The 27772-nt window shown below is 41.0% G+C and overlaps 1 protein-coding gene across 2 annotated transcripts in view; it reads right to left on the reverse strand.

The window, feature by feature from the left end:
• LOC134354560 (peroxidasin homolog) overlaps positions 1-27772 on the reverse strand; it is a 564572-nt gene that overhangs the window by 60835 nt on the left and 475965 nt on the right. For both annotated transcript variants that reach the window (XM_063063488.1, XM_063063497.1), the window contains exons 17-18: positions 26227-27730; positions 6080-6214 (exon numbers count right to left, since the gene is read on the reverse strand). In XM_063063488.1, coding sequence (XP_062919558.1) covers positions 6080-6214; positions 26227-27730 — 1639 coding nt within the window. The remainder of the gene's footprint in view (positions 1-6079; positions 6215-26226; positions 27731-27772) is intronic.

The raw sequence follows: 27772 nt of genomic DNA on the forward strand, positions 1-27772 counted from the left end.
ATCTGAGTAGCCAGGGCATCAAAGGTTATGGTGAGAAGGCGGGGGAGTGGGACTAAATGGGAGATTGGATCAGCTAATGACAAAATGGCGGAGCAGACTCGATGGTCCGAATGGCCGACTTCTGCTCCTTTGTCTTATGGTCTTATGGTCTACCACTGAAATCATACTAACTGGCCTATAATTTCCTTTCTTCTGCAACCCTCCCCCCCACCCCCCGCCTTCTTAAAGTGTGGAGTAACATTTGAAATTTTCCAGTCCTTCACAACCATTCCAGTATATAGCTGTTCTTGAAAGATCATTACTAATGTCTCTACAATCCTTTCAGCTACCTCTTTTGGAATCCTGGCATATAGTCCATCTGGTCCACATAACTTATCAACCTTTAGACCTTTCAGTTTCCTAAACACCTTCTCCTCAGTAAGAACAACCGCACCCAGAACTGCCCCCTGACATTCTCGAATTTCTGACAATCCGGTGTCTTTCACATGGAAGACTGATGCAAAATACTTATTGAGTTCATCCGCTATTTCTTTGTCCACCCATTACGTCATTTCCCAATGGTTCAACATCCACTCATGTCTCTATCTTTTACTCTTTATACATCTTTTAAAAATGTTGTATCTTCCTTGATATCATTGATTAGTTATCATTATATTTCATCTTTAGTCTTCATGCTGCAGGCTCTATTTTGAATTAATTCAGAGGAATAAGAGTTGAAGTAAATAAGATTGTAAAGGGTCTAACAGGATTGATGTTGAGGAGTTGACTAAAGAGTCTGAAAGTTTGATATCGTAGAGCACAGTACAGAGTCTATAGGAGGTAATTTTATGACTTAAGTCTGGAGGAATTTCTTCACTCTGAGCGCTAAAAACAGCAAACCTCTCTACCTCCCGGAGTTTTGGATGTTCTGTTCTTGAGCATATTCAAGGCAAAAACTAATACATTTTTTGAAATTAAGAAGTTTCAGAGAAAATATGGATTTATGAAGAAAAAGATAATCCAGAGTTCATGTGACTTTCTCCAGTGCCTAATTCTAATTAATAACAGGTCAAGACGAACTTGTGAATGCCATCAGCATCTGTCCAAAGAAAGGTTGTTATCAATGAGTTTGATGGAGTTGATACTGAGTCCAAAGGTTTATGTAGTATCCATTGAAAATTACTGGGATAGAAATGTAGATTATGAGGACACTCAGTCCTCATTTATTGTCATTTAAAAATGCATGCATTAAAAAATGATACAATGTACCTCCAGAATGATATCACAAGAAACACAGGACAAACCAAGACTAAAACTGACAAAACCACATAATTATAACATATAGTTACAACAGTGCAAAGCAATACCGTAGTTTGATAAAGAGCAGACCATGGGAACGGTAAAAAATAGTCTTAAAGTCCCGATAGCCTCATCATCTCACGCAGACAGGGAGAAACATAGAAGGGAGAACGGGGAAGGGAGAAGGGAGAAACTCTCCCTGCCATGAACCTCCAAGCGCCGCAAACTTGCCGATGCAGCACCATTGGAAGCACCCGACCGCAGCGGACTCTGAGTCCATCCGAAAACTTCGAGCCTCCGACCAGCCCTTCGACACCGAGCACCGAGCACCATCCTCTACCGAGCGCTTCGACCCTGCCCTAGCCGCTGAGCAACAAGCAAAGCCGAGGGCTCGGGGCCTTCCCCTCCGGAGATTCTGGACCACACAGTAGCAGCAGCAGCGAAGTAGGCATTTCAGAAGTTTCACCAGATGTTCCTCTATACTCTCCCGTCCGTCTCCATCAAATCAGGATTGTGCACGGCACCCTACTTGACAAATAACAGACATCACCACCGGAGTGGCCACTGCGAGCTGCGTCGCGCCGCCATCTTCTCCTCTCCTCTTGCATTACTTGTGCTAATTACATGATATTATAGCAAATGTGACTAGTTTTGAAAATATATGTTGCAATAACTTCAGTTGGAATTAACTTCAGAATTGAAGTATATCATATAGCTGCTACTCTATTGTGTAGCACGGAGAATTGGGGATGATCTGTACTGACTGATTGTAATCTGCATAGGCACTCTAAGAATTCCCTACTTTGGGATTTCTTGCCTTCACTGTCAAATATCTGTAAATATTGCTGTTATCTTCACCAACAACACTTTCTGAAAGCTCATAAACAATTAATGGAATGATTACTGCATATATTCTTGATTCTGTTACAATTTCTGAGGCATCCCTTTTAACCTCACTCAAGCTCTAACTCACAAAGTGCTGGAACAACTCGGCAGGCCAGGCAGCATCTATGGAAGAGAGTACAGTTGACATTTCGGGCCAAGACCCTTCATCAAGACCAGCGATAAAAAGATCAGAAGTCAGAGTAAGAGAGGGAGAAACACAGGGTGACAGGTGAAACAGGGAGGTAGAGGGGTGAAGCAAAGAGCAGGGAAATTGATTTTTGAAAGAGATACAGGCTGGAGAAGAAGGAATCTAATAGGAGATGACAAAAGGCCCTAGAAGAAAGGGAAGTCGGGGGGCGTTAGCACCAGTGGGAGGCAAGGAGCTAAGATCAGAGAGGGAAAAAGGGATGGGGACTGGTGAAGGTGAGGGGGCATTACTGGAAATTCCAGAAAAGTTTCTCCCCCGTAGTTCACTCCCTTCCCACTGACATCCACGACATTTCACACGCTCTGGATCTTTTCCCTATACACCACTAGGAAGGCCTCAAAGCTCTCCATTTCTTTCTGGACACCAGACCCAACCAGTTCCCCTCCACCAACACTCTCCTCTGTCTAGCAGAACTTGCCCTCACTTTTAACAGTTTCTCTTTTGGCTCCTCCCACTTCCTTCAAACAAAAGACGTAGCCATGAGCACTCGCATGGTGCATGGGTCCCAGCTATGCGTGACTTTATGTTGGCTCCATGGAACAGACTATGTTCCAAGGCTACACTGGTGGCCGGCCCCAACTTTTTCCTCGCTACATCAACGACTGCTTTGGCGCTGCTTCCTGCGCTCATGCGGAACTCGTCGACTTCAGCAACTTTGCCTCCAACTTTTACCCTGGCCTCATATTTACTTGGTCCATTTCCAACACTCCCTCTGCTTTCTTGATCTCTCTGTCTCTATCTCTGTAGACAGCTTATCTACTGATGTCTACTTTAAACCCACAGACCCTCACATCTACCAGTACTATATCTCTTCCAACCCCATTACTTGTAAAAACCCCATCCCCTTCTCTGAATTCCTCCGTCTCCGTTGTATCTGCTCTCAGGATGAGGCTTTTCATTCTAGAACGAAGGAGATGTCCTCCTTCTTTAAAGAAAGGGACTTCCCTTCCTCCACCATCAACGCTGCCCTCAACCATATCTCTTCCCTTTCACACATGTCTGCTCTCAAACACGAGGAAATCTGCAGATGCTGGAAATTCAAGCCACACACATCAAAGTTGCTGGTGAATGCAGCAGGCCAGGCAGCATCTCTAGGAAGAGGTACAGTCAACGTTTCGGGCCGAGACCCTTCGTCAGGACTAACTGAAAGAAGAGCTAGTAAGAGATTTGAAAGTAGGAGGGGGAGGGCTGGAGCCAAGAGCTGGACAGGTGATTGGCAAAAGGGATATGAGAGGATCATGGGACAGGAGGCCTAGGGAGAAAGAAAAGGGGGAGGGGGGAAACCCAGAGGATGGGCAAGGGGTATAGTGAGAGGGACAGAGGGAGAAAAAGGAGAGAGAGAAGAAGAAAAAGAATGTGTGTATATAAATAAGTAACGGATGGGGTACGAGGGGGAGGTGGGGCATTAGTGGAAGTTTGAGAAGTCAATGTCTGCTAATGCCCCACCTCCCCCTCATACCCCATCCTTTATTTATTTATATACACACATTCTTTTTCTCTCTCTCCTTTTTCTCCCTCTGTCCCTCTCACTATACCCCTTGCCCATCCTCTGGGTTTTTTCCTCACCCTCCGCCTTTTCTTTCTCCCTAGGCCTCCTGTCCCATGATCCTCTAATATCCCTTTTGCCAATCAACTGTCCAGCTCTTGGCTCCATCCCTCCCCCTCCTGTCTTCTCCTATCATTTTGGATCTCCCCCTCCCCCTTTCAAATCTCTTACTAACTCTTCCTTCAGTTAGTCCTGACGAAGGGTCTCGGCCTGAAATGTCGACTGTACCTCTTCTTAGAGATGCTGCCTGGCCTGCTGCGCTCACCAGCAACTTTGATGTGTGTGTCTGCTCTCACCCCATTTTCCTTCCACCATTCCAGGGATAGTGTTCCTCTTGTCCTCACCTATCAACCCACCAGCCTCTGTGTCCGGCACATAATTCTCCGCAACTTCCGCCATCTCCACAGGATCCCACTACCAAACTCATCTTTCCCTCCCCCCCACCCCCACTTACTGCTTTCCGCAGGTACTGCTCCCTATGCAATTTCCGTGTCCATTTGTCCCTCCTCACTGATCTCTCTCCTGGCACGTACCCCTGCAAGCGGAAGAAGTGCTACACCTGCTCCTTCACTTCCACCCTCACTACCATTCAGGGCCCCAGTCAGTCCTACCAGGTGAGGTGACACTTCACCCATTAGTGTGTTGGAGTCATATACTGTGTCCGGTGGCTGCTGTATATGGGTGAGACACAACGTAGATTGGGAGGCCACTTCATCGAGCATCTACGCTCTGTCCACCAGAAAAAGCGGGATCTCCCAGTGACCATCCATTTTAATTCCACTTCCTGTTCCCATTCCAATATGTCTATGAATGGGCTCCTCTACTGTCACACTGAGGCCACACTTAGATTGGAGGAACAACACCTTATATTCTGTTTGGGTAGCCTCCAACCTGATGGCATAAATATCGATTTCTCAAACTTCCAGTGTTGGCCCCCCACCACCTTCACCAGTTCCCATCCCCTTTTCCCTCTCTCTCCTTATCTCCTTGCCTGCCCATCACCTCCCTCTGGAGCTCCTCCCCCTCTTTTCTTTCTTCCATTTCCTTCTGTCCTCTCCTATTAGATTCCCCCTTCTCCAGCCCTGTATCTCTTTCACCAACCAACTTTCCAGCTCCTTACTTCACCCCTCCCCTTCCGGATTCACATATCACCTTGTGTTTCTCCCTTCCCTCCCCACACCTTCTCACTCCACTTATCATCTTATGTATCTTTCTTTGTATCTTATGTATTTTTCTTTTCTCGTCTTGATGAGGCGTCTCAGCCTGAAACGCTGACTGTACTCTTTTCCATAGATGCTGTCTGGCCTGCTGAGATCCTCCAGCATTTTGGATTTCCAGCATCTGCAGATTTTCTCCTGTTCAACCCCTAACTCATTAATTTCTTATCTTCTGGTACTTTGAGCTACTACAGGCAAAACATATTTCCCTCTATCCCTTCTATGTGGAACTGTCCAAGAGTGAGTTTCTCAAATTGCAGTTATCCTACTTCTTAACAAAGTGAAGTTGAGCACTGATATCATCGTATGTATAAACAAGAGTCAGGAGTGGAAACATCTCAGCCAACCACTTCTAAAAGTTCCTTTCAGTGCCATTCAGTGACAAAGCATATTCTGTTTCCTCTAACTTGACACACCTGCAGACCAATAGCTGAAGATAAGGAAAAGAGATATTTGGGTACTCAGTTCCATTTGAGCTTTTTGATAACTTTATAGTTCAAATTTAAAAAAAACGTACTCAGCAGGTACTGGGATCTGTGAGGACAAAATTGAAGTTTAATATTTTAGATTGATGGTTTTTTTTATCTGAACTTAAAATTTGGCCTGTTTCAACAATCCTGATAAGAATTACCATATGATAAAACATATCAATGGGCTGAGAATATTTTGTATGAAGTTATGATCAATACATAATCAAATACCAAAACTGATTCATACATATGCAAAAAGTGGGAAGACCATTTTTCTCACCCACTAATACTACACAGTGATTCCTGATAAATAAAAAAAGTAGCAAACAAATTTACACAAAAATAATAACATGCAGTGCTTGAGAAGCACCTCAACTCCACCTGAAATGTATACAATTCAGTCATTTTATTGCTTTTATTGCTATCTTTAACTGTCTCATCAAGGTAAATGCCTTCATTTAACAGTGTCTCCTACCTGTCACCATCTCGCAGTCTTTTAAACTGAGTTACAAATAAGCACATTAGGGTGGGCCCAACTCTTGTACCAGGAATTACATCTTCAACCATTAGTGCAGGCCACAGATCAATATTCTGTGGAGTACCATACAATCTGAAATAATAAAACAAAGTTTGGCATCACACTGTGTAATAAGTAACTGGTTGCATATTTCATACAACACACAAACAGTAAAATAAAACAGTTGGAGGCTGGTTTATCCCTTCATGACTGCTGTACCATCCAGTTATCTCAGTCCCACTTTCCTGAATTGCCATCAATTCCCTTGCTATCCAAAAATGTATCAATTCACTACTCTGTTGGTAGGGAATTCCAAAGTTTCTTGACTTTTTGGCAAAAAGAATTGTTCTCACATCTCAGCCCTGATTGGTCACACCTGATTCTGAGGTTGTGTTCCCTGCTTCTAGGCGCACTGGCAAAAGAAATCAGAATCAGAATCAGGTTTATTATCACCGGCATGTGACGTGAAATTTGTAAACTTAGCAGCAGCAGTTCAATGCAATACATAATCTAGCAGAGAGAAAAAAATAATACTAATAAATAAAACATAATAATAAATATACAAGTAAATCAATTATGTATATTGAATAGATTATTTAAAAATATGCAAATACAGAAGTACTGTATATTTAAAAAAAGTGATGTAGTGTCCAAAGCTTCAAAGTCCATTTAGGAATTGGGTGGCAGAGGGGAAGAAGCTGTTCCTGAATCGTTGAGTGTGTGCCTTCAGGCTTCTGTATCTCCTACCTGATGGTAATGTGAGAAAAGGGCATGTCCTGGGTGCTGGAGGTCTTTAATAATGGACGCCGCCTTTCTGAGACACTGCTCCCTAAAGATGTCCTGGATACTTTATAGGCTAGTGTGCAAGATGGAGCTGACTAGATTTACAACCTTCTGCAGCTTCTTTCGGTCTCGTGCAGTAGCCCCTCCATACCAGACAGTGATGCAGCCTGTCAGAATGCTCTCCGCGGTACAACTATAGAAGTTTTTGAGTGTATTTGTTGTCATGCCAAATTGCTTCTAACTCCTAATAAAGCAGACATCCTACCTCTCCCGGAAGATCCGGGAGTCTCCCGCATATCGATAGTGGCTCCCTGACGCCCGGAAGTTACAGACAATATCCCGGAAGTAGATTTTTTTGAGAGGGAGAGGGAGAGCAAGCATCCTGATTGGTCTCTCTTCGTGCTAAGAGTGGTCCCCAACCACCGGGCCATGAGGAAACAATATGATTTGGCGATATGAAACAATATGAGTCATTTGCACCTTTCCTCATTCCCTGTCACGCACTGTTGAACTTGAACGCACGCGAGGTCATTACGCACGCGTCATCCATGTCAGCGCGGGAAGAAGATCAACTCTTCGAGCTTGTAAATGACTGCGGGCTGAAAAGTTTGTTTGACATAACATCTCTGCCGGCATTCTGGATCAAAGTCAAGGCTAAATATCCTGAGATAGCCACGACAGCACTGAAAACGTTGCTTCCATTTCCAACATCATATCACTGCGAAGCGGATTTTTCTGCAATGAATGCAATGAAAACTAAATTGCAGAATAGACGGGACATAAGGACCTCCCTTCGAGTATCGCTGTCTCCCCTCACCCCTCGATGGGACTGTCTTGTTGCAGGGAAACAAGCCCAGGGCTCCCACTGATTCAGCGATATTGGTGTGTTGCAACGATTTTACATGTTCATATGGGGAAAATATGCACTGTGTGTTTAGTATCCAAATGTTATTTAAAATGTTATGATGCTATTGACTTATCACCTACATTCTGGTCGTGATTAACCCCCCCTCCACCCAGTCGGCCGGTCCACAAGAATATTGTCAATATTATTAAACCGATCTGCGGTGCAAAAAATGTTGGGGACCCCTGCTAAGTAGACCTATCAGTTTTCTCTGTGGGCGGGCTTTACAGTTGACCTCAAAAATAATGACAGTGTTGCTAACTGCACTGTTTGCAACAGTGACTTTTCTATTGCCCATGGTGGGTTAAAATGTAAAAGACATGTTGAAGTGAGTTTAACAGGTGTCATTAGAGCATAGCTAACGTTATTTAAACTAGCTGGTCAGCTGCTAAGGAGCTACGCTATTGACGTCCTACGTGATGAGGCCAAACTCCCTGTAAATTTGCTTAAAGTTGTAATAGAACAAACATGATAATATAATATAATACAAGTACATATTTTAAAGTCACATTTGCTGCATATACCCAGCTTGGTTTACAGATTAGACAAAATCACTAAACAAAATATTACATACACCCTTGGAGGTCGACGGGGGGGATATGGGGTTGCGGGGCGGGGGGGGGGGGTGGTGCTACCTCCCTGAAATGGTGGTGATACCTCCCTGAAACGAGCTTTTGCAGGGTGGGATGTCTGATAAAGTATAGCTGCTATCTTGCCTTCTTTATGACTACAACAATATGTTGGGACCAGGTTGGATCCTCGGAGATCTTGACACCCAGGCACTTGAAGCTGCTCACTCTCTCCACTTCTGGTCCCTCTATGGGGATTGGTATGTGTTCCTTCATCTTACCCTTCCTGAAGTCCACAATCAGCTCTTTCGTCTTACTGACATTGGAAACTTATCTCCACATCTATGCTGTCAATCTCTGTAAGATGTTTTTTAGTTTCATGAAACCACCTCTCATCTTTTCTCTAAATTGTAGAGAGCATAAACTCAGCCTGCTCAGTTTCTTCTCTTTCTACAGTCCTCCACCCCTATATACTGTAGTTCAGTAATGCCAGTTATGTTTGCCTTTTTAGAGAAATCACATCTTGATTCAAGATGTTACACATTCATAGGCAGAAATAAAAGATCACTTTGAGGCTAAAATTAACACTTGGTGCTGTTAAATTTCATGCAAGTATACCTGAAAAAACCTGAAATATCAGATGGGTTTCAATGTATTAGCAGCACTCTGAGGTACTGCTAATAGTTGGGAAGTAAGAATATAAGTTAAACAAATGATGAACTTTATTAAATAAAAACAGAGAAATACTGATTATCTTTGTTTACTTTCTCATGGCAGGCAATTGTTTTAAGCCTGTCCAATATGCAGAATATAATAATATGTACAGAGATCCATTGATCACATGGTATACAGCCAGAATTACACATGCAGGCCATACAATCACGTGGCATTCTTACTCTTTTCCCATCTGACCAATGATTGATTCCATTATATAATTAATATATAATTAATTTGGGAAACATTGATAAATACCATCAATGTTTAAAATTTATTTCATTTTTATTTTTACTTTTTTAATCATATAAATCTTGATTAAATTGCAAGCAAAACCTAATCAGTTACTTTTCCTTACCTAGATATCCCACCATCTTGGATTTTTCAATAAGTTAAAAAGACACCAGTGTAGGCATTATAATAATAGGATTCCTTCAAATGCACCACATTCTACTTGTCTATGAGAACATTCAGACCCATTACATTATGAACAATATAATGTTTTGAAACTTCTTAGAATGTGTGGGTTAGCGCAGGGAAGTTTCAGTGGACCGAGAAAAGTTCAAGACTTCAACACAGGGCCAATGGATACATTAAATTTTTGAATTTTCAGCACAAGCTCTCGTAATGATAATTTTCATTATTTTCTTTCTCTCAGCAATGGTTTTCTCCTGAGAAAACTGAGTACCAAAAAAGTTTTAAAAACACATGTAAAATAAACCCTTCATTCTTTTTCCGGAATTATTTCCAGCTCCCAGAGGGTTCATGCTAATACATATTGGGAGAATCTCCACATGCAAGTTTGGGCTGGAGTGTCCAGGGAACAGCAGGCATAGCTGTTGTGGGTAACCACCTCAAGAATAATAATGGCAGACCCAGGGTTTCGAGTGAAGTTGTGGACTGTTTGTAAAAACATTAATAAAATATACAAAGATTTAAAAGATGCCTTCTCTGTATTTCTGCAAAAGTTATATACGCATTCATTGCACAATTTGACCCCTGGATATTTGATTCTAAGAAACTTAAATTGATAATGAAATTCATATTGTGCAGTTTATTTTTATATTTTGTCAGTTAGTTTCTTTTTCCCTGTTTCCCATGATTACCTTATTGTGCTCTGATCTGTTCTAAGCACATCTACCTCCGGAGTGGAACAGAACATTGATAACGTGATCATTATAAATAGAAGTAGAAGTCAGATGGAGAAGGTAATCCGTTTATTGAGGAGAGTGAAAAAAGTGTGGGCTTGGGGGAAAGATAACTGTTGAAGGATGGTAAGAGTAGTGGTAAGGATACATTGAAGGGAGGATTTTTATGATTTATGTCTTTTCTCTGCCTTCTACTACTTTGCCTATGAGAGGAATGGGCAGCCTTGATAACTGTGAATATCACAGGACATCTGTTGATATTTACAATCCTATTTTCAACAAATCATATCTAGACAAATAAAAATGATACACATCTCTTTCTATAAGCCTTTTAACTGATCAGAATTAATTTTTGCATTAATTAAGGCACGTATTGAGAAAATCCTGGCCATGAATTTCCAACAGCATTATTTTGTCTAGTAACATTCTGCATTATCATGCAGTAAATCTGGCAGTATCATCTTGAGTCCTGAACATTGTTCAAATGTACATTGTCTGAATTGCCTTGTGGTTTCACAGGGTCTGCCAGGCCTGCAGATTACCATTTGATAGGAATTGAAGTCTGTGCAAAAGCGTGATTTTTTTGTAAATCTTTGCTGGCTTTAGGTGAGGTGCCAGATGGAAGACAACAAATGAGCAATGTTTATTCAAGAAGGGTTAAGGGAATAAATTTGTCCAGTGCATCTAGCAACAGTAGCAGCAAGGTACTGGGGGGAAAAAAATCAATCCCAACGGATGAATGTAGAGAAGGGCAGGGCTGTCAGCTCATTGTTCCAGGATACCAGGATACCAATGTTACGGGCATGACAGAGGTATTGATAAGTGAGAAAGACACTGCATTTTTTGATAAGAGGGGAATAACTTATCAAATAGCAGTACTTAGAGAGGGCATTGCTGTGGGATTGGCCGGTGAGACTATATAGGTAGAACTTAGGACAAAAAGAGGAGAGTCAATTCTGTAGGGCTGGGCTAGAACTCCAACTCCCAATAGTCAGTGGAAATTTAAGGAGCAGGTAGAGAGAAATTCATTATAGCAGTAAGAATAATAGGGTTGTATCAATGGGAAATTTTTATTTCCCCCAATATTAGCAAGTTCATCCAGAAGGCCTGGAAGGGAGTGAACTTGAGAAACGTGTCCAATGACATTTACTGAGACAATATATAGAGGGCCTTACGCAGAACAGCCTAATATTGGATCTCCTCTTAAGGAATAAGGCAGGGCATTTAACTGAAGTGACAGATAGGGAGCTCTTTGGCTCTAGTGACCATAATTCCATTAGTTTTAAGATAATGATAGGAAAAAAATAGGAGAATGGGGTTTCCTTTCCTCCATTGATACTGCCCTCACCTGCATCTTCTCCATTTCCTGAGCATCTGTGATCTCCCCCTTACGGCCTTATTGGGGATTGAATTCCTCTTGTTCTCAGCTATCACCCTAGAGCCTCCACATCTATCACATCATTCTTCACAACTATCACCATCTTCAACGGGATCCTACCACCAAACAGATCTCTAGCTCCCCCCCCCCACTTTCCACAGGGATCGCTCCCTCAGTGATTCCTTTGTCCATTCATCCATTCCCACTCATCTCCCTCCTAACACACATTCCTGCAAGCAACAGAAACACTGTACTTTAGCCCATTCACCTCTCCTTACCTCCAGTCTTTCCAGGTGAGGTAACACTCTACCCCTGAATTAGTTGAGGGCAATTAATACTGTGATGTCAAGAGCCTGGGTGCAGTATATTGCTATTAAGGTGAAGGGTAATCTTGGCAGATTGAGAGACATTGAGACACTGGTCAAGTAAAAGGAAGCATGTATTCAGTTCAGGATCTCAAGGATGAGTGAATCTCTTGATGACTGGGTGCATCCTCAGATTTTCTGAAAAGCTGGAGAAGCAATAGCAAAAAGCCTTGTGCAGATATTTACTCCATTATTTGCCATTGGTGAAGTTCCTGAAGCCTGGAAGGTGACAAATGCTGTTCCATTGTTCAAGAACGGTAGCAAGGAGGAACCTGAGAACTATAGGCCGGTCAGCCTGATATCAGTTAAGTTACTGGCAGGAATTCTAATAGACAAGATATACCAGCATTTGGATAGACAGAGTCTGATTAGAGGGAGCCAGGATAGGTTTGTATGTGGGAGATCATGTTTGATGAACCTTTTAAAATGTTTTTGAAGATATAACTGAAAGGATAAATGAGGATAGTGGATGTTGTCTTGGCATAGAACATAGAACAGTGCGACACGCAACACAGATGGAATTTAATGCAGACAAGTGTGAGGTGTTGCACTTTGGAAGGACAAGTTAGGGTAGGACTTACACGATGAGCAGTAGGGCGCGGTGGTGGAGGCGGATACAATAGAGTCTTTTAAGAGACTCCTGGACAGGTATATGGAGCTCAGAAAAATAGAGGGCTATAGGTAACCCTTGGTAATTTCTCAAGTAAGGACATATTCAGCACAGCTTTGTGGGCTGAAGGGCTTGTATTGTGCTGCAGGTTTTCTATGTTTCTATGAGGCAGGATTTATGAGCATTTGGAGAGACAAAATCTGATTAGGGACAGTCAGCAAGGCTTTATCAAGGGCAGGTCATGCCTTACGAATATGATTGAATTCTTTGAAGATGTAACAAAACACACTGATGAAGGTAGAGCAGTGGATGTAGTGTATATGGATTTCAGTAAGGCATTTGATAAGGTTCCCCATGTGAGACTTATTCAGAAAGTAATGAGGCATGGGATCCAAGGAGACCTTCCTTTGTGGATCCAAAAGCGGCTTGACCACAGAAGGCAAAGGGTGGTTGTAGATGGCTTGTATTCTGCATGGAGGACTATGGTCAGTGGTGTTCCACAGGGATCTGTTCAGGGACCCTTCCTCTTTATGATTTTTATAAATGACCTGGATAAGAAAGTAGAAGGGTGAGTTAGCAAATTTACTGATGCTACAAAAGTTAGGGGTGTTGTGAATAGTCTGGAGCATTGTCAGATGTTACAGCGGGACACTGATAGGATGCAGAACTGGGCTGAGAAGTGGCAGATGAGTTCAACCCAGACAAGTGTGAGGTGGTTCATTTTGGGAGGTCAAATTTGAAGAGAGAATGTAAGACTCTTGGCAGTGTGAAGAATCAGAGAGATCTTTGGGTTCATGTCCATAGGACACTCAAAGCTGCTGCGTGGGTTGACAGTGTTGTTAAGAAGGCGTATGGTGTGTTGGCCATCATCAACCATGGAATGGAGTTCAAGAGCCGAGAGGTAATGTTACAGCTACATAAGACCACACTTGGAGTGCTTTGTTCGGTTCTGGTCACCTCACTACAGGAAGGATGTGGATACCAAAGAGTTCAGAGATTTACAAGGATGTTGCCTGAATTGGAGTGCATGCTTTATGAGAATAGGTTGAGTGAACTTGGCCTTTTCTGCTTGGAGTGACAGAGGATGAGAGGTGACCTGATAGAGGTGTATAAGATGATGAGAAGCATTGATCGTGTGGATAGTCAGAGGATTTTTCCCAGGGCTGAAATGGCTAACACAAGGGGGCATGGTTTTAAGGTGCTTAGAAGTAGATACAAGAGGGATATCAGAGGTAAGTTTTTCACACAGAGAGTAGGGGGTGTGTGGAATGCATAGCTAGTGAAGGTGGTAGAGGCGGATACAATAAGGTCTTTAAGAGAATCTCAGATAGGTACATGGAGCTTAGAAGAATAGAGGGCTATTCAGCAGGGAAATTATAGTCAGCTTCTAGAGTAGGTTACATGGTTGGTGCAATATTTTGGGCTGAAGAGACCTGTAATGTGCTGTGGATTTTCTATGTGCTATGTTCTAAGCTACGAGCCCACGGTATGACAGGAAAGATTCTAGCATGGATAAAGCAGTAGCTTATTGGCAGGAGGCAAAGAGTGGGAATAAATGGAGCCTTTTCTGGTTAGCTGCTGGTGAAGAGTGATGCTCCACAAGGGTCTGTGCTGGGGTCAATTCTTCTTATGATATATGTCAATGATTTGGATAATGGAATTGATAGTTTTGTTGCAAAGTTTGCAGACAATATGAAGGTAGGTAGAGGGGCACATAGTTTTGAGGAAATAGGGAGGCTACAGAAGGACTTAGCAGATCTGGAGAATGAGCAAAGACATGGTAGAGGGAATACAGTGTTGGGAAGTGTATGGTCATGCACTTTAGTAGATGAAATGAAAGGGTAGACTGTTTTCTAAATGTAGAGAAAATACAAAAATCTGAGGTGCAAAGGGACTTGGGTGCAGGATTCTTTGTGCAGGATTCCCTTAAGATTAATTTGCTTGTTAAGTCTGTGGTGAGGAAGGCAAATGCAAATGTTAGCATTCATTTCCGGAGGACTAGAATATGAAAGCAAAGATGTAACGTTGAGACTTTATAAAGCACTGGTGAGGCCTCACTTGGAATATTATGAGCAGTTTTGGGCCCCTCATCTTAAAAAGGACGTGCTGAAACTGGAGAGGGTTCAAAGAAGGTTCATGAAAATGATTCCAGGATTATCATATGATGACTGTTTGATGGCTCTGGGCCTGCATTCACTAGAATCCAGAAGAGGGGTGAGGTGACCTCAGTGAATCCTATCTAATGGTGAAAGACTTGATAGACTGGACATGGCGAATATGTTTCCTATGGTGGGGGAGTCCAAGATCAGAGGACAAAGTCTCAGAATATAGGGGCATTCTTTTAGAACAGAGATGAATAGGAATTCCTTTAGGCAGAAGAGTGAATCTCTGGAATTCAGTGCCACAAACAGCTGTGGAAGCCAAGTATTTATCTATATTTAAGGCAGATGGGGATAGTTTCTTGATTAGTCATGGCACGGGGGGGGGGGCGGCGGGGGAAGCAGGAAATTGGGACTGAGAGGAAAAAATGGATCAGCCATGATGAAATGGCGGAGCAGATTCGTTTGGCCAAATAACCTAATTCTGCTTCTATATCTTACGGTCTTATTGAGTGCAGGAGTTGGGATGTTATGTTGAACTTGTATAGATGCTGATGAGGCCTAACTTGAAGTGTGGTGTGCAGTGTTAGACACCCATGTACAGGACAGATATCAATAAGATTGAAAGAGTGCAGAAAAAATTTACAAGGATGTTGCCAGGACTTGAGGACCTGAGTTATAGGGAAAGGTTGAATAGCTGAAGACTTTGTTCCGTACAGCAATAAATAACAAGAGGAGATTTCATTGGAGTATACAAAATTTTGAGGGGTGTAGATAGGGTTAATGCAAGCATGTTTTTTCCATTGAAGTTGAGTAATACTAGAACTACAGGTCATTGGTTTATGAAGAATGATGAAATGTTTTAGGGGAACATGAGGAGGAAATTCTTCACTTAGAGGGTGGTGACAGTGTGGAATGAGCTGCCAGTGGAAGTGGTGGATGAAGGTTTGATTATAATTTTTAAGAGACATTTGGATAGGGACATAGATAGGAGGGCTATGGAGGGTTACAGTCCTGTTGCAAGTCGATGGGACTAGGAAGATTAATATTTGGGCATAGATTAGATGGGCTGAAGGACCTTTATCTTCAGCTGTAGTGTTCATTGGCTATATAAAAGCATAAACAGAAGAGATTCTGCAGATGTTATATATCCAGTGTGGTGTGCAGGGGGTGGTGGGGAACTCAGCAGGTTGGACAGCATCTGTGAAAAGAGGTAGGCAGTCAACATCTCAGGCCACGACCCTTCATCAGGATGAGAAAGGAAAGGGGAAGAAGCCAGAATAAGGAGGTGAGGGGAGTACAAATTGTCAGCTGACAGGTAAGACCAGGTGACGGGGAAGGAGGGTGGGTGGGTGGGTGATGGGTGGGTGTGAAGTAGGAAGCTGGGACTTGTAGAGATATAGGCAGCAGGTAGGAAGTTGGCACTAGCTGGATGGACAATGTGGTTGGCATGAAGAGCCTGCATCAGCTTGTATTTCTCTATGACTCTACATTTAGAAAGAAAAGGATTATCAAAGACAATAAGCATGGATTGTTAGGGGGAGATCTTGTCTGAACAATTTGACTTTTTCTAAGGGGTAAAAAATTGTGTTGACAAGAACAATGCAGTAGATGAGGTCTACATATACTTCAGTCAGGCTTTTGATGAGGTATCACATAGGAGACAGGTCCAAAAAGTTATTGTTCATAGAATCCAAAGAAAGCTGGAAGGCTGGACTCAAAATTAGTTTAATGATAGAGTGGTGGTGGAGGTTTGATTTGGGGTTGGAAGTCTGTGACCATTGATACATTACAGGAATCAGCAACAAGGAAAGTTACTGTTTGTCATATACATTAACTACTGAGCTGCAAGTGCAAGCAACTTGATGAGAAACCTTGTACATTGCAGGAAAATCATTGTTATTGATAAAAGTTAAGGGAAAAATTGTACAGGATGATAATGATCAGTTGGTAAAACAGGCAGAGAAATAGAAGACGGTGATGTGTTCTTGGGAGGACTAATAAGAATAGTCAATACACAGTGAATGATAAGGCCCCTGAGAGTATTGAGGAATATAGATACTTCAGTGTACAGCTCCAAGGATCTCAGAAGGTGACAGCACTGGTAGATATTGTGGTGAAAAGTGCCCAAAGAAAGCATGCCTTCCTTACCAGTACACGGAATATAAAGGCATAGGTTCCATATAGTTTTATAAAACATTGTTTAGGCCACTCTTGGAGTATTGTACGCATTTCTGGTCCACAAAATAGTTGACGCTTTCTCTTGCTTAATTACTAAAGCAGCTAGAATACAATCTTCTGTATGAGTTTGTCTGTTATGATGAGTTACTCCCACAGATGGGAATATTTTCTTTGGATTTACCAGAGTTGCGGTTGGTGTAGGTTATGGATCAAGTGTTGGGGTTGGTGCAGGTGAGTGTAGATAGCATGGACATAACGGGCTGAAGGGCCTGATCTATGCTGTATGAATTTTATGACTATGACTCCAGAACATACAGCCCCAGCTAAAAAATAGATTTGAAGGCTGTGTGAGAAGCAATACAGAGTATACTGATTGCTAAGTGTCACTCTTTCACCATCGATGACAAAATCTGGCCCCCCATGAACTTTTTGGCTGCTTGCTTGAAATGGTTGTCCCATGTAAAGGGAAGAGTGATGGACATAATAATCTATTTCTTCCTCTTTCAATCATTTTCAGGCATTCATAACAAAAGACTGCCATATGAAGTGCCAAATTCCAGTCTGACTCCACAGGATATGTTGGGTAATGGTTGATATGAAAGAAATGTGCAAACCCCCACAGGAATGTGAAGATTGAAGCTTCACTCATTATCTGTGATGAGAACAGTCAAATCATGTGTAAAGGGCTGCAATTTCCTTTTCAGCTTGACTTGCTGTTGGTGTAAGATTGAGGCAATATAATGGAGGTTTGGAGTAGGAAAACCCATCAGGAAAGAGAAAGTTCATCCTCTCCCTTATCTAACACTGATAAATTCAAATGATCATCAGTTACATTGACAGACTCTGTAAAGTTGTCCTTGGCCAACTCTGAGGTTAGAATTGTGCAGAAGCACATGACATATTTCATTTTACATGTCCTTGTTGTCACTTCATGCCTTGTACCCCATTGAGGTTGACGCAAGACACTTGATGCGAGGGACAAGGCATTTTGTAGAGAACTGACCTCTTATTTCTACCCCCTTCTTGCAGCTTGCCCTATTCTTTGCCTTTGGATTAACCTTGCTGTCATGCTACACCCCAAAGGAAATTATACTGATTTCCCTTCTGTGGCAGTAACTAATTATAACTGATAAACTTAACCAGGAAGCAAATGCATGCAATTAAGAATTCTTTGAAATATCTGTGCTCCTTCCTTGTGCACAATACTTCCAATACACTGGAGCACAGGGTTCTAATTGTTAATACCCACAGCTGGCGTTGTGACCTGCATATTTTGCATATTCAATTTGCAGCAGCTAACACACTTTGCAATATAGCAATTGTGATAATTTTGTGATATAAGCTTCCATGCATCATCATCATAATGCAACAAATTTAATGCCCATAACTCCCAAATAAAGCATATTGGACGGCTGAATTTTGTTTCCTGAACCTACTCTATCAAATACTTCTAGCACTTTAAACAATTAAATTAGTTCAAACCTTTTAATATGAATGCAGCTGTTTTATAAAAAGATGGAAATATGTAGAAGACCAGGCAGTATTCATGGAGGGGGAAAAAATAGAGGTAGTACTTTTGGTTGATGTCGAAGGCTCACTATGGCTGAAGCACTATATTTTGTATCACAGCATGTATGTGCCAGCTTCATTGATTTATTTCTGTTTGCTTGTTTTTTTAGAAACTTAAATCCCAATTCACTTGACTCCTACAGTGTTCCTAGTTTCTCAAGATTTGAAGAACATTTTCATGGGTCAATTGATGATGATATTATCATTTTCTACGCTTCTTCAATGTACTCAATTGACACATTCACTTACCAAATTCCTGTTTCATTAGAATTACTTATTTTGCTAATTCAGAGAAATCTGTAAATTGTCTCATCTAAATCTGTATTTTCCTTCTATATTAATCAATCCTGTCAAACACTACTTAACATACCCCGACAAATTGATTACATTGTCTATATTCCCATTTTTCACTTCCCTTTCAAGAAACTACCTCCAATCTGCTTGATCAGATTGTGCCAATAATCTTTATTTTGGAACATATATGGAAAGAATTTAGGAAATGTATATAAAAAACATTCCTCAATACTTCATTTTCTTGTGACTACCTCAAACATTCAGCTAGATTAGTCAGACAGGACTTGCCTTTAACAAACTTAAGTGGAATCTCTCTCACTAGCTCATATACCAAATAAGGAGATGAGTTCGTGGTCTCTAGCAAATTTTCCTCCATTCCTCAGCTTATATCTAGTCTCTGCAACTGTTGCATGCTATTGGCACTCAGACCAGGATGTTGATGAAAGTGTCCCTAAGATTTCTTAATGGGAAAATAAAACCTAATATTAATTTTAAAACCTTCAAAAAACTTTCTTTTGGTGCGATTAGTATTTAGCCCACAGCAAGGTTGATAGATCCAGGAGTTTTTTTTCCCCAAATCCATGCTCTGCTGAACCGTAATATTTGCAACCTTTTCTGGTGCTCAAAATTAATGGTTCAGAGTCAAAGCTGAAAACAGCCATAAGACTGTCAAGGTATTTAACTCCTGCCAAATATATAGGATGTTCTCAGGTGAATACAGTTCAGCTTATATAACTGAATGCATTCTGAGCAACTGCCTTCATATACTTTATATGGCACCACACATATTACTTATTTTTAAACAAATACATCATTGATGTCTGCTGCTTTTATAAAATGACTCCCTATTTCTCACTTCTCAAGTGAAATGGACTGGAAAGTTAGCAAAGTCTTTGTTTGTTATCCTAAAGGTTATAGGTCATGACACCTGTGATAAGAAAGAGCAAAAAGCACACAGCTGAAGGAACTTAATGAGCCAAGCAGCATCTATTCGTAAGGCCAGTGATGTTGTGGGGATGGAACTGGACTCTCTCACGGTGGTGTCTGAAAGAGGATGCTGTCCAAGTTGCATGCCATCTTGGACAATGTCTCCCATCCACTACATAATGTACTGGTTGGGCACAGGAGTACATTCAGCCAGAGACTCATTCCACAGAGATGCAACACAGAGCGTCATAGGAAGTCATTCCTGCCTGTGGCCATCAAACTTTACAACTCCTCCCTTGGAGGGTCAGACACCCTGAGCCAATAGGCTGGTCCTGGACTTATTTCCTGGCATAATTTACATATTACTATTTAACTATTAATGGTTTTATTACTATTTAATTATTTATGGTGCAACTATAACGAAAACCAATTTCCCCCGGGATCAATAACGTATGACTATGACTATGACTATGGGGGGCAGAGAATATGTGGATATTTATGCTTCAAACCCTACATCCATTCTGAATTGTTGGTTGTTGGTTGCTATAACCTAAAACTGAGTGACATTATGGCACAACAGTCTATGCTCCTGCACCTTTAGAGAGATATATAGACACATAAACTATTTATGATATACTTTTTTTGTAAAGAGACTGGAACTCTTTTTTCCCTCCAGTCCTAATGAAGGGTCTCGGTCCAAAACATCAACTGTACTTTTTTCCATAGATGCCTTGCCTGCTGAGTCCCTCCAGCATTCTGAGTGTGTTGCTGACATAACTAGCACAGTCTGCTTGCATTCAGATCATCCACACTGCAGTTAGTTGGATAGAAGCAAAAATTATCTGCGGCTATTTACGCAAGCTATCTGATGTAAATATATAAGGAAGTTTATATAACTAATTAGTAACTTGATTAAGATTATGTTTTCCAAGCTTGGTGAACTGTGAAACTTCTTGCTCTCAACTGGTAATAACTACAAGTACAGTACTTGCGAAATATTTGAGAATGTTTTAATGCACTTAAGTATAAAATTCATATTAACACAACTTGTGGCATCTTAAGATAAATATTAGGACAAGGGAAAGATTAATGTAGCAAATGCATGATCAGAAAGAACTTTACCATGTGAAATGTCTGATGATGATACAGGCAAAACTATATTTCATTTTATAAATTCATATTGTAGGTGGAGTGGATGGTTTCTGAGTTGGATTCTATAGAAATTAGAGTACAATTAAGTTATTCTATAACTTATAGTGACCATATAGTCCAAGATAAAAGATATTGCCAGCCATTAGACCAGCATCTAATATCTACAGTTACAACCACAGAGGCAGTAGGAAGACTACCGCCAGCTGGCTGGAGCATTGGTCATTGACTTCAGGTCAGCATGTAAAATGATAATTTAGATCAGTTTGATTGGTGGTCAACAGTAGTCTCCTCTTCCTCCGTGCTCCAGGTAAAAGCAAGCATTATTTTCTGTAAGAACTTTCTATCATAGTGGTTGCTGCAGGGTTTGGTGCAACTTTTTTAAAAAATGCCCGGAATCATCATGTTCACAGCAGTCACAGTAAGCTAATTACTCTTTTCAGTGTTAGTCACCCAAGAAATGATTTCAGTCTGGTTTAGGAAGCAGCCTGTGATGTTGTTACAGTGGCCTATCTAAGTCAGTTAGTCATCCATTCAATATATGAGAAATTACCCTTGTAAGTCAGCATTACCGCAATTATTTTCTATCTGACAAACAGGCAAAATGAAGTCCAATTTACTGTTTGAGTCCTGTGGCTAAGCTGCTTCAGGAAAATTTCTCAAATAACAATGCTGGCCACTTAAAGAGAGATTCAATTTTTCAATGTTAAGTCACTAACTTTGCTGGATTGCTGATTTTTCTCTGTGTTTAACTTATAGCATTTGTCAGCTGTTTCCTATTATTTCTGTCAGAAGTCCATGATGATTTACTTAGGCCTCCTAGGTTGTCATATCATTTTTCTTGTTAGCATGCAGTATAAATTCTTTCAGAGAAAGTTTAAAGGCCACTCACTGACATAATTTTAATGTATAATGAAAACCGGAGGAATGATTTATACAGGCATTTGTTTTAGTAAAGGCATTGTTTACCCATAATTCAACAGTAACATCGCCTTGCTAAGAAAATACATATGAAGTTCTGCAGTCAGAAGAATAAGAAACAGCTGAAGAAGATTCACTAGAATTAAATGGTGAAGGGGTGGGTGGGGGGGGCAAGAAAAAAAACAATGGTTACAAAGAATCAACTCAATCTTTGGTTTAGCTATTTTTAAAATTTTATCATTAGTGATACAATTCTTATTTGTAGCAACTTTAAATCCTGTATGTTTTAACATGTAACTGCTGTTTTAAGTGGAAGTGGACAATATTATGCTTCAAAGTTGCTACAAATAAGAATTTTATCACTAATGAGTCTTGTGAAAGTGAAACTATGGGTCAGATTATTCTTGTTACAGTTGGATTGAGAACTTTCCAAATCTGTTTCATTTACATTTGAATTTTTGGTATTTTCCAAGCCACAGGATTAATGAAGCGCACAGAGGCCTGAAAAACCTGTTTTTAGAACTAGAATGAACATTTAATGTTTGAATTGCTATCAATTTTTTTTTGACAGGAACTTAATTTCTGACTTGGATATCAAGAAATATTTTTATAACTTTCAGATTATTTTGACTACTGGAGAGAAGTTTGTTGCTTACACATCTAAAATTTTCATTTATGAAATTAATACGCATAAAAGACTGAATTACAATTCTGGGAAGTAACTAGCCAAGTCTGTATGGTAGAGTCTAGTCTGGTGGTAGAACCTCATTTTGCACTTGTGTAGGAACTTTGGCAAATGAAAACATGCCAAAAGTATTTCAGAACAAAGCAAGGAAAACTTGATACTGAGCTTGGCCAAAAAGATAGATTTCAAAGAGCGTAGATATGGAAAAGATGATGTGAATTACAGAGTCACTTCCAGAAATAAGGAGCTGAACAGCATAAAACTCAGTGGCCAAAGATACAATAGTTGAAACATGAGAAGCAAAAGGCAAGATGAGAATTTTAAACTTGTGCTTTTTCCAGAGAAATGCCCAAATTTTCTCTTGGATTTTAAGGAAACAGAAATTTCTCGGAGTTAGATATGACGAAAGGACTTTAAATTACTTTTAATAAATAAAGAATTGAAGGATTTAGGGAATCCAGTTGGCAAAAGGTTTGAATAATCACCATTAGAGTCAAGTACTAAATAAGTGTTACCATAAACAACTGTAGAACAAGTGTAAGGATGTCTTATGGAGATAGTAAGGATCTTTGTGAAACCATATGAATTATTATGTGGTACTTGTATCCCTATCTTCAAGGAATAATGCACTTGTCCAAGAGGTAATGCAACAAAAATTCAATGGAATAATCTTTGGAATTAGGAATTGCCCTGTGGAGATTGACAGATCCCCCATTATCTGGTTCTCAGTGACTACCAGCTGAACTGGATCAGTCACATAAGTACCACTGCCTCAGGAGCAGGTCAGATGTTAGGTATCTTGCAGCAGGTGATTACCTCCTGACACCTCAAGATCTTTCCACAATCCTCAAATCAGGAGTATGATGGGATACTCTCTACTTTGGCTCTTGAGAGCAACAGCAACAATTCTTAAGAAACTCAACAACATGAAGCAATCCGACTATGATCAGTCATGCACCACAAGGATCGGTGCAGGACCCATTGTTGTTTGTCATATGGTTTAAGGATTCGAGCAAGAATCCAGCTGGCATGATTACTAAAATTACGTTATACCAAAATTGGTGGCGTGACAAAGAATGTAGGTGGTTGTCTAAGGTTATAATAGGATTGAGATTAACTGGGAAAGTGGCCAAAGCAAAGAAAGATGAAATTTAACTCAGACAAGTACAAAGCAGTGCATTTTGGGAAGTCAAAACAGAGTAGGACATACACAGTGAATGGGAGCACCATGGGGTGTGGTATAGAAAAGAGAGACCTAGGTAGAGAAGTACATAGTTACCTGAAAGTAGTGACACAGGTAGACAAACCAGAGAAGAAGGTGTCTGACATGTTTGTTTTCATCAGATGGGGTAATAAGTACAAGAGTTGGGATACTGGTGAGACTGCACCTGGAATACTGTGACCAGCTCTGGTTGTCCTACTATAGAAGGATTGTACTTAAGCTGGAGAGGATACAGAAGGGATTCACAAGGATGTTGTCAGGACTGGTGGGCGAGAATTATCAGGAGTAACTGCATGGGCTGTGACTGCTGTTCCTGGAGTGAAGACGCTAAGGGGTGATTTTACAGAGCTATATTAAATCATGAAGGGTAAACATTAGGTTACAATCTTTTTCATAAGGTAGGGGAGTCTAAAGCTAGATTGCATAGGTTCAAAGTAAGATGCAATATTATAAAAGGAACCTGAAGAGTAAGATTTTCCACACAAAGGGTGGGGTCCTAAGGAGCGAGCTGCCAGAGGAAGTGAGAGAGGTCACTACGATTACAATGTTTAGAGATACTCAACATCAATGGAAAACATGGAGTGAAAAATCTGGGGGGTGGGGATATGGGCCCTCTAAATGCAGGCAATTTGGATTTGCAGAGAAGATCATCTTGGTTGGCACGGATGAGTTGGGCCAAAGGGCCTGTCCCATGCTCTACAACTCTATCACTGACCAACTGGCTGGAGTGTTCAGGGACATCTTCAGTTTCTTTCTTCTGCACTGAAGTTCCCATCCACTTCAAAATGGCATTGATTCATTATGTTTTTGCACACACACCAAGTTATGTGTTATTAATGCTAATCTATGTTTGTCTTTGTCTTGTAATGTACTGTGCTCCTGCTGCAGAAAGCTAATGTTCATGGCATTTATACCTCACATATGTATAGCTATGACAACAATAAAATTAAACTGTGACTATATGACATTGATTGACACCCCATCAATCAACCCAAACATTCATTCACCCTTGCCTGGCAGTTGCAATGTATGCTACTGACAGAATGAACTGCAATTACTTGACCAGTACCTCTTAAACTCATGGCCTCTACCAAGATGTGCAAGAGTAGCAGGGGCAAGGGAGACCAGCACTCGTAGCGTAGCTTACTGTCCAGGTCAAGCACTCAGATATATTGCTGGTCTTTTATCATCACTAGACCCAAGCGCTGGTGTTGCCAAAGCAAAGTACTATGGGAGTACCTTCATCATAACAGTTGCAACAATTCAAGAAATCTGCATAGCATCACTTTTGTAATGGATTTTAGGAATGAACAAGTGCTGGCATGACAGCCGGATCCTAGAACTGAACATTAATAAAATAAAGGCTGAGACTACAAATTCTGCAATGTGGAGTCAGATGTAGTCCAATGGAAATATACAGTATACTATTTTGTTAGAATGGAGAGATTAGAACTCAAGGGCATGTTATCAGTATCAGGAGTCTGATATGTTGGACTGCAATGAGAAACAATTTCATTTCTCCAAAGATTCTGAATCTTTGGAATTCTGTATCTCAGAAGTCTATGAATGCTTAGTTATTTGGCATTCAAGGGTGAGACTGATGGATATTTCAAGCATTAAAACAACGTTAGCATTTCCTTAATGTTTCAAAGCAGACTTCTAAAATAAAAACTTGAAGGCCCTCACGAAAAGCATTCCTTTCTCCTGATCCCTTCCCTTCTCCCAATATGTCTGGTCACCACCCACCAGCCTCTCAAACTCCACATAGTCTCTCTACTCTTTGACCTGCAGGGAAAAGTTCTATTAGTCTATCATGCAAAGTTCAACTATTGTTCATTAAGTCCAAGACTTTCATTTGCTATTCTAACTCCATAGTCCCTGAAGGATTTCTAGCTCATTTTTCAAAATTGTTGCAATTAGCCTATGTCAATCAGATGCCAATGATATGTTCACAAATTCACTGATGTTACAAGATGCAAATGATATAAGACATTATTTTCTCATTCAGTATTTGCTTAGTTTCTAAGCCCCCTCAATCAAGGTTAAAAACTAAAGTCACAAATGAAACTCTTGACACACGTTTAATTCTTTTTCCATTGAATTGGGAAGATTCAGACCTGAATATGCATTTAAGATTTCAGTACAGATCGCAAACAGAAAAGATCTTTCCTCATTGACTAATTTGGGCTGAAAATTCCCTATCTTTTCTTTTGATTCAGATGAAAATTACTGGTGAACTACTCCTTGCAATTCAGCACCATGCTGACTATTCCCTTCTGAGCACAAAAGATCCTTTCTACTTTTTTAATGTTAATATCATTTTGATATATACTACAATAAGAAAGGAGTCAATCCTTTTCCTAAACATGATATTTTAATTCATATATACAACTTCAAAAGCGATCTTCGAAAGTGATTCAAGTTCAAATTTATTATCATTCAGCCATATACACAAATATAGCTAAATGAAACATCATCCCTCTGGGGCCAAGGTGAAATGCACAGCACATATAATTTGATCATGGTTATAAAGAATATAGCCTTCCCTCCACATAATCAGCTGTGTTCAGAATAAGACTGCACTCACCTTTTGAGCTTGTCTATAACTCTTGGATTCTTGATCTCATTTTGCAAGTCCTTGAAGTTCCTTATAGTACTCATGTTACAAAAAACTCTGTAGTCAGGGTATGAAGGGATGCCGTGGTCACGGCCTCTCTGGATGTTCATCGCTGCCAGGTCCAATGCAACTGCGTGAGCCATTGAAAAGAGCCTCTCTGTCAATTCTGAATTAAGAAGCTGCGTGGGGACTCGCATTTTCCCTGCAAAGGCAAAGAGGCCCCGGAGAAGTGGATCGATGCCCCCTTCTTGGATAATTCTGAAGGGAGAGAAGAAGGCCTTATGCAGAGGAAGGTGACCTTCAGGAATTGGCTGAAAAGAGCTGTTGAGACGTTGGAGAATGGGATTGATCAATGTGTGGCCAAACCGAAAGGCTGCTGTGGCAAAAGCATTCAAAATTCCTCCATTTACATTTGGATTGTAGTTTGTGTATGGTCCCATCAGTTTCATTCCCACATCCCCCAGGATTTTGGGGAGCCAGTGTTTGTATGTGATATGCTGCATCTGTGCACCAACAATTTTGCGCGCTTCATGATAGATGGTGTCGCCATCCCAGTGTGGATTGAGTCTCAGTAGCTCGGCCGCAATGCGATTATGCTCACGGTACCACAAGGTATGCACGGCTGTCAGGGCAACCTGCTCATTGGCCCGATGATCCCCAGCAAGGAAGCAGGGAATTGGGCTTTCAATTTCATCCCTCAAACATTCTACGGTTTGATCTGTGGCAAATGGTAACAGCCGTTTACCAGATCCTGGCACGATTTCACCTTCTTTTAACAGACCACGCTGGCTTGTAAGGTCTCTAAGTTCCATGGATTCATGGTCTGTGGTGCCATATACGTTAGATGCATCTATGTAGGATGTTAAATGATTAATCTGCTCTCTGGCATACACAGACTTCATCAGCAAGGAAGTCATCCCACTGCCACATACTGGACTGGAACGAACAAAAAACATGCATCGAGCTCTCCTCACCCGAGGGTCATTGTTTGGAATCATAATTGGAAAGCATGGAGGGTCATTATTGCAAATGGAACTGCAAGACTGTCCATCAGAAAACCGTGACATACTGAGAGCTGGCACAGTTAGATCCAGATCATGGTCCAAGAACTGGCCCCATTGCATAAGCATGTGTGTAAATCTGTCATCTGGAGTTATTGTCTCTGTCCCTATCATAGTTGTTGAAACGAGGCGAGGGAGAGGTAAGGGATGGCCGTTGTATGAACGGCTGGAATCAGTACCTCTCGGGAGGCTAAATCCATTTTCATAAACTGGTTTTAGAATTCTCTCAAATGCTGTAAGTGATGCTCCCCACATTGGATGCTGCAGATTGTTACATGTGCCGTCGTGGCTTCGATACTTTTGGTGAAAACATATATCTGAGCAATTTGGCAGCCGCCTGTGAGCTGTGCACCCAGAGAGATTGGCTATTAGGTCCAGGTAATGTGGCGAAACAAGATCATTGTAGCGAAAGTCTGGAAAAAAAAAACAAAAAGAATCAAGCCAAGCAAAACTAC

This window comes from Mobula hypostoma, chromosome 1 (assembly GCF_963921235.1).
Source record: "Mobula hypostoma chromosome 1, sMobHyp1.1, whole genome shotgun sequence".
In the NCBI taxonomy this organism is placed as follows: domain Eukaryota; kingdom Metazoa; phylum Chordata; class Chondrichthyes; order Myliobatiformes; family Myliobatidae; genus Mobula; species Mobula hypostoma.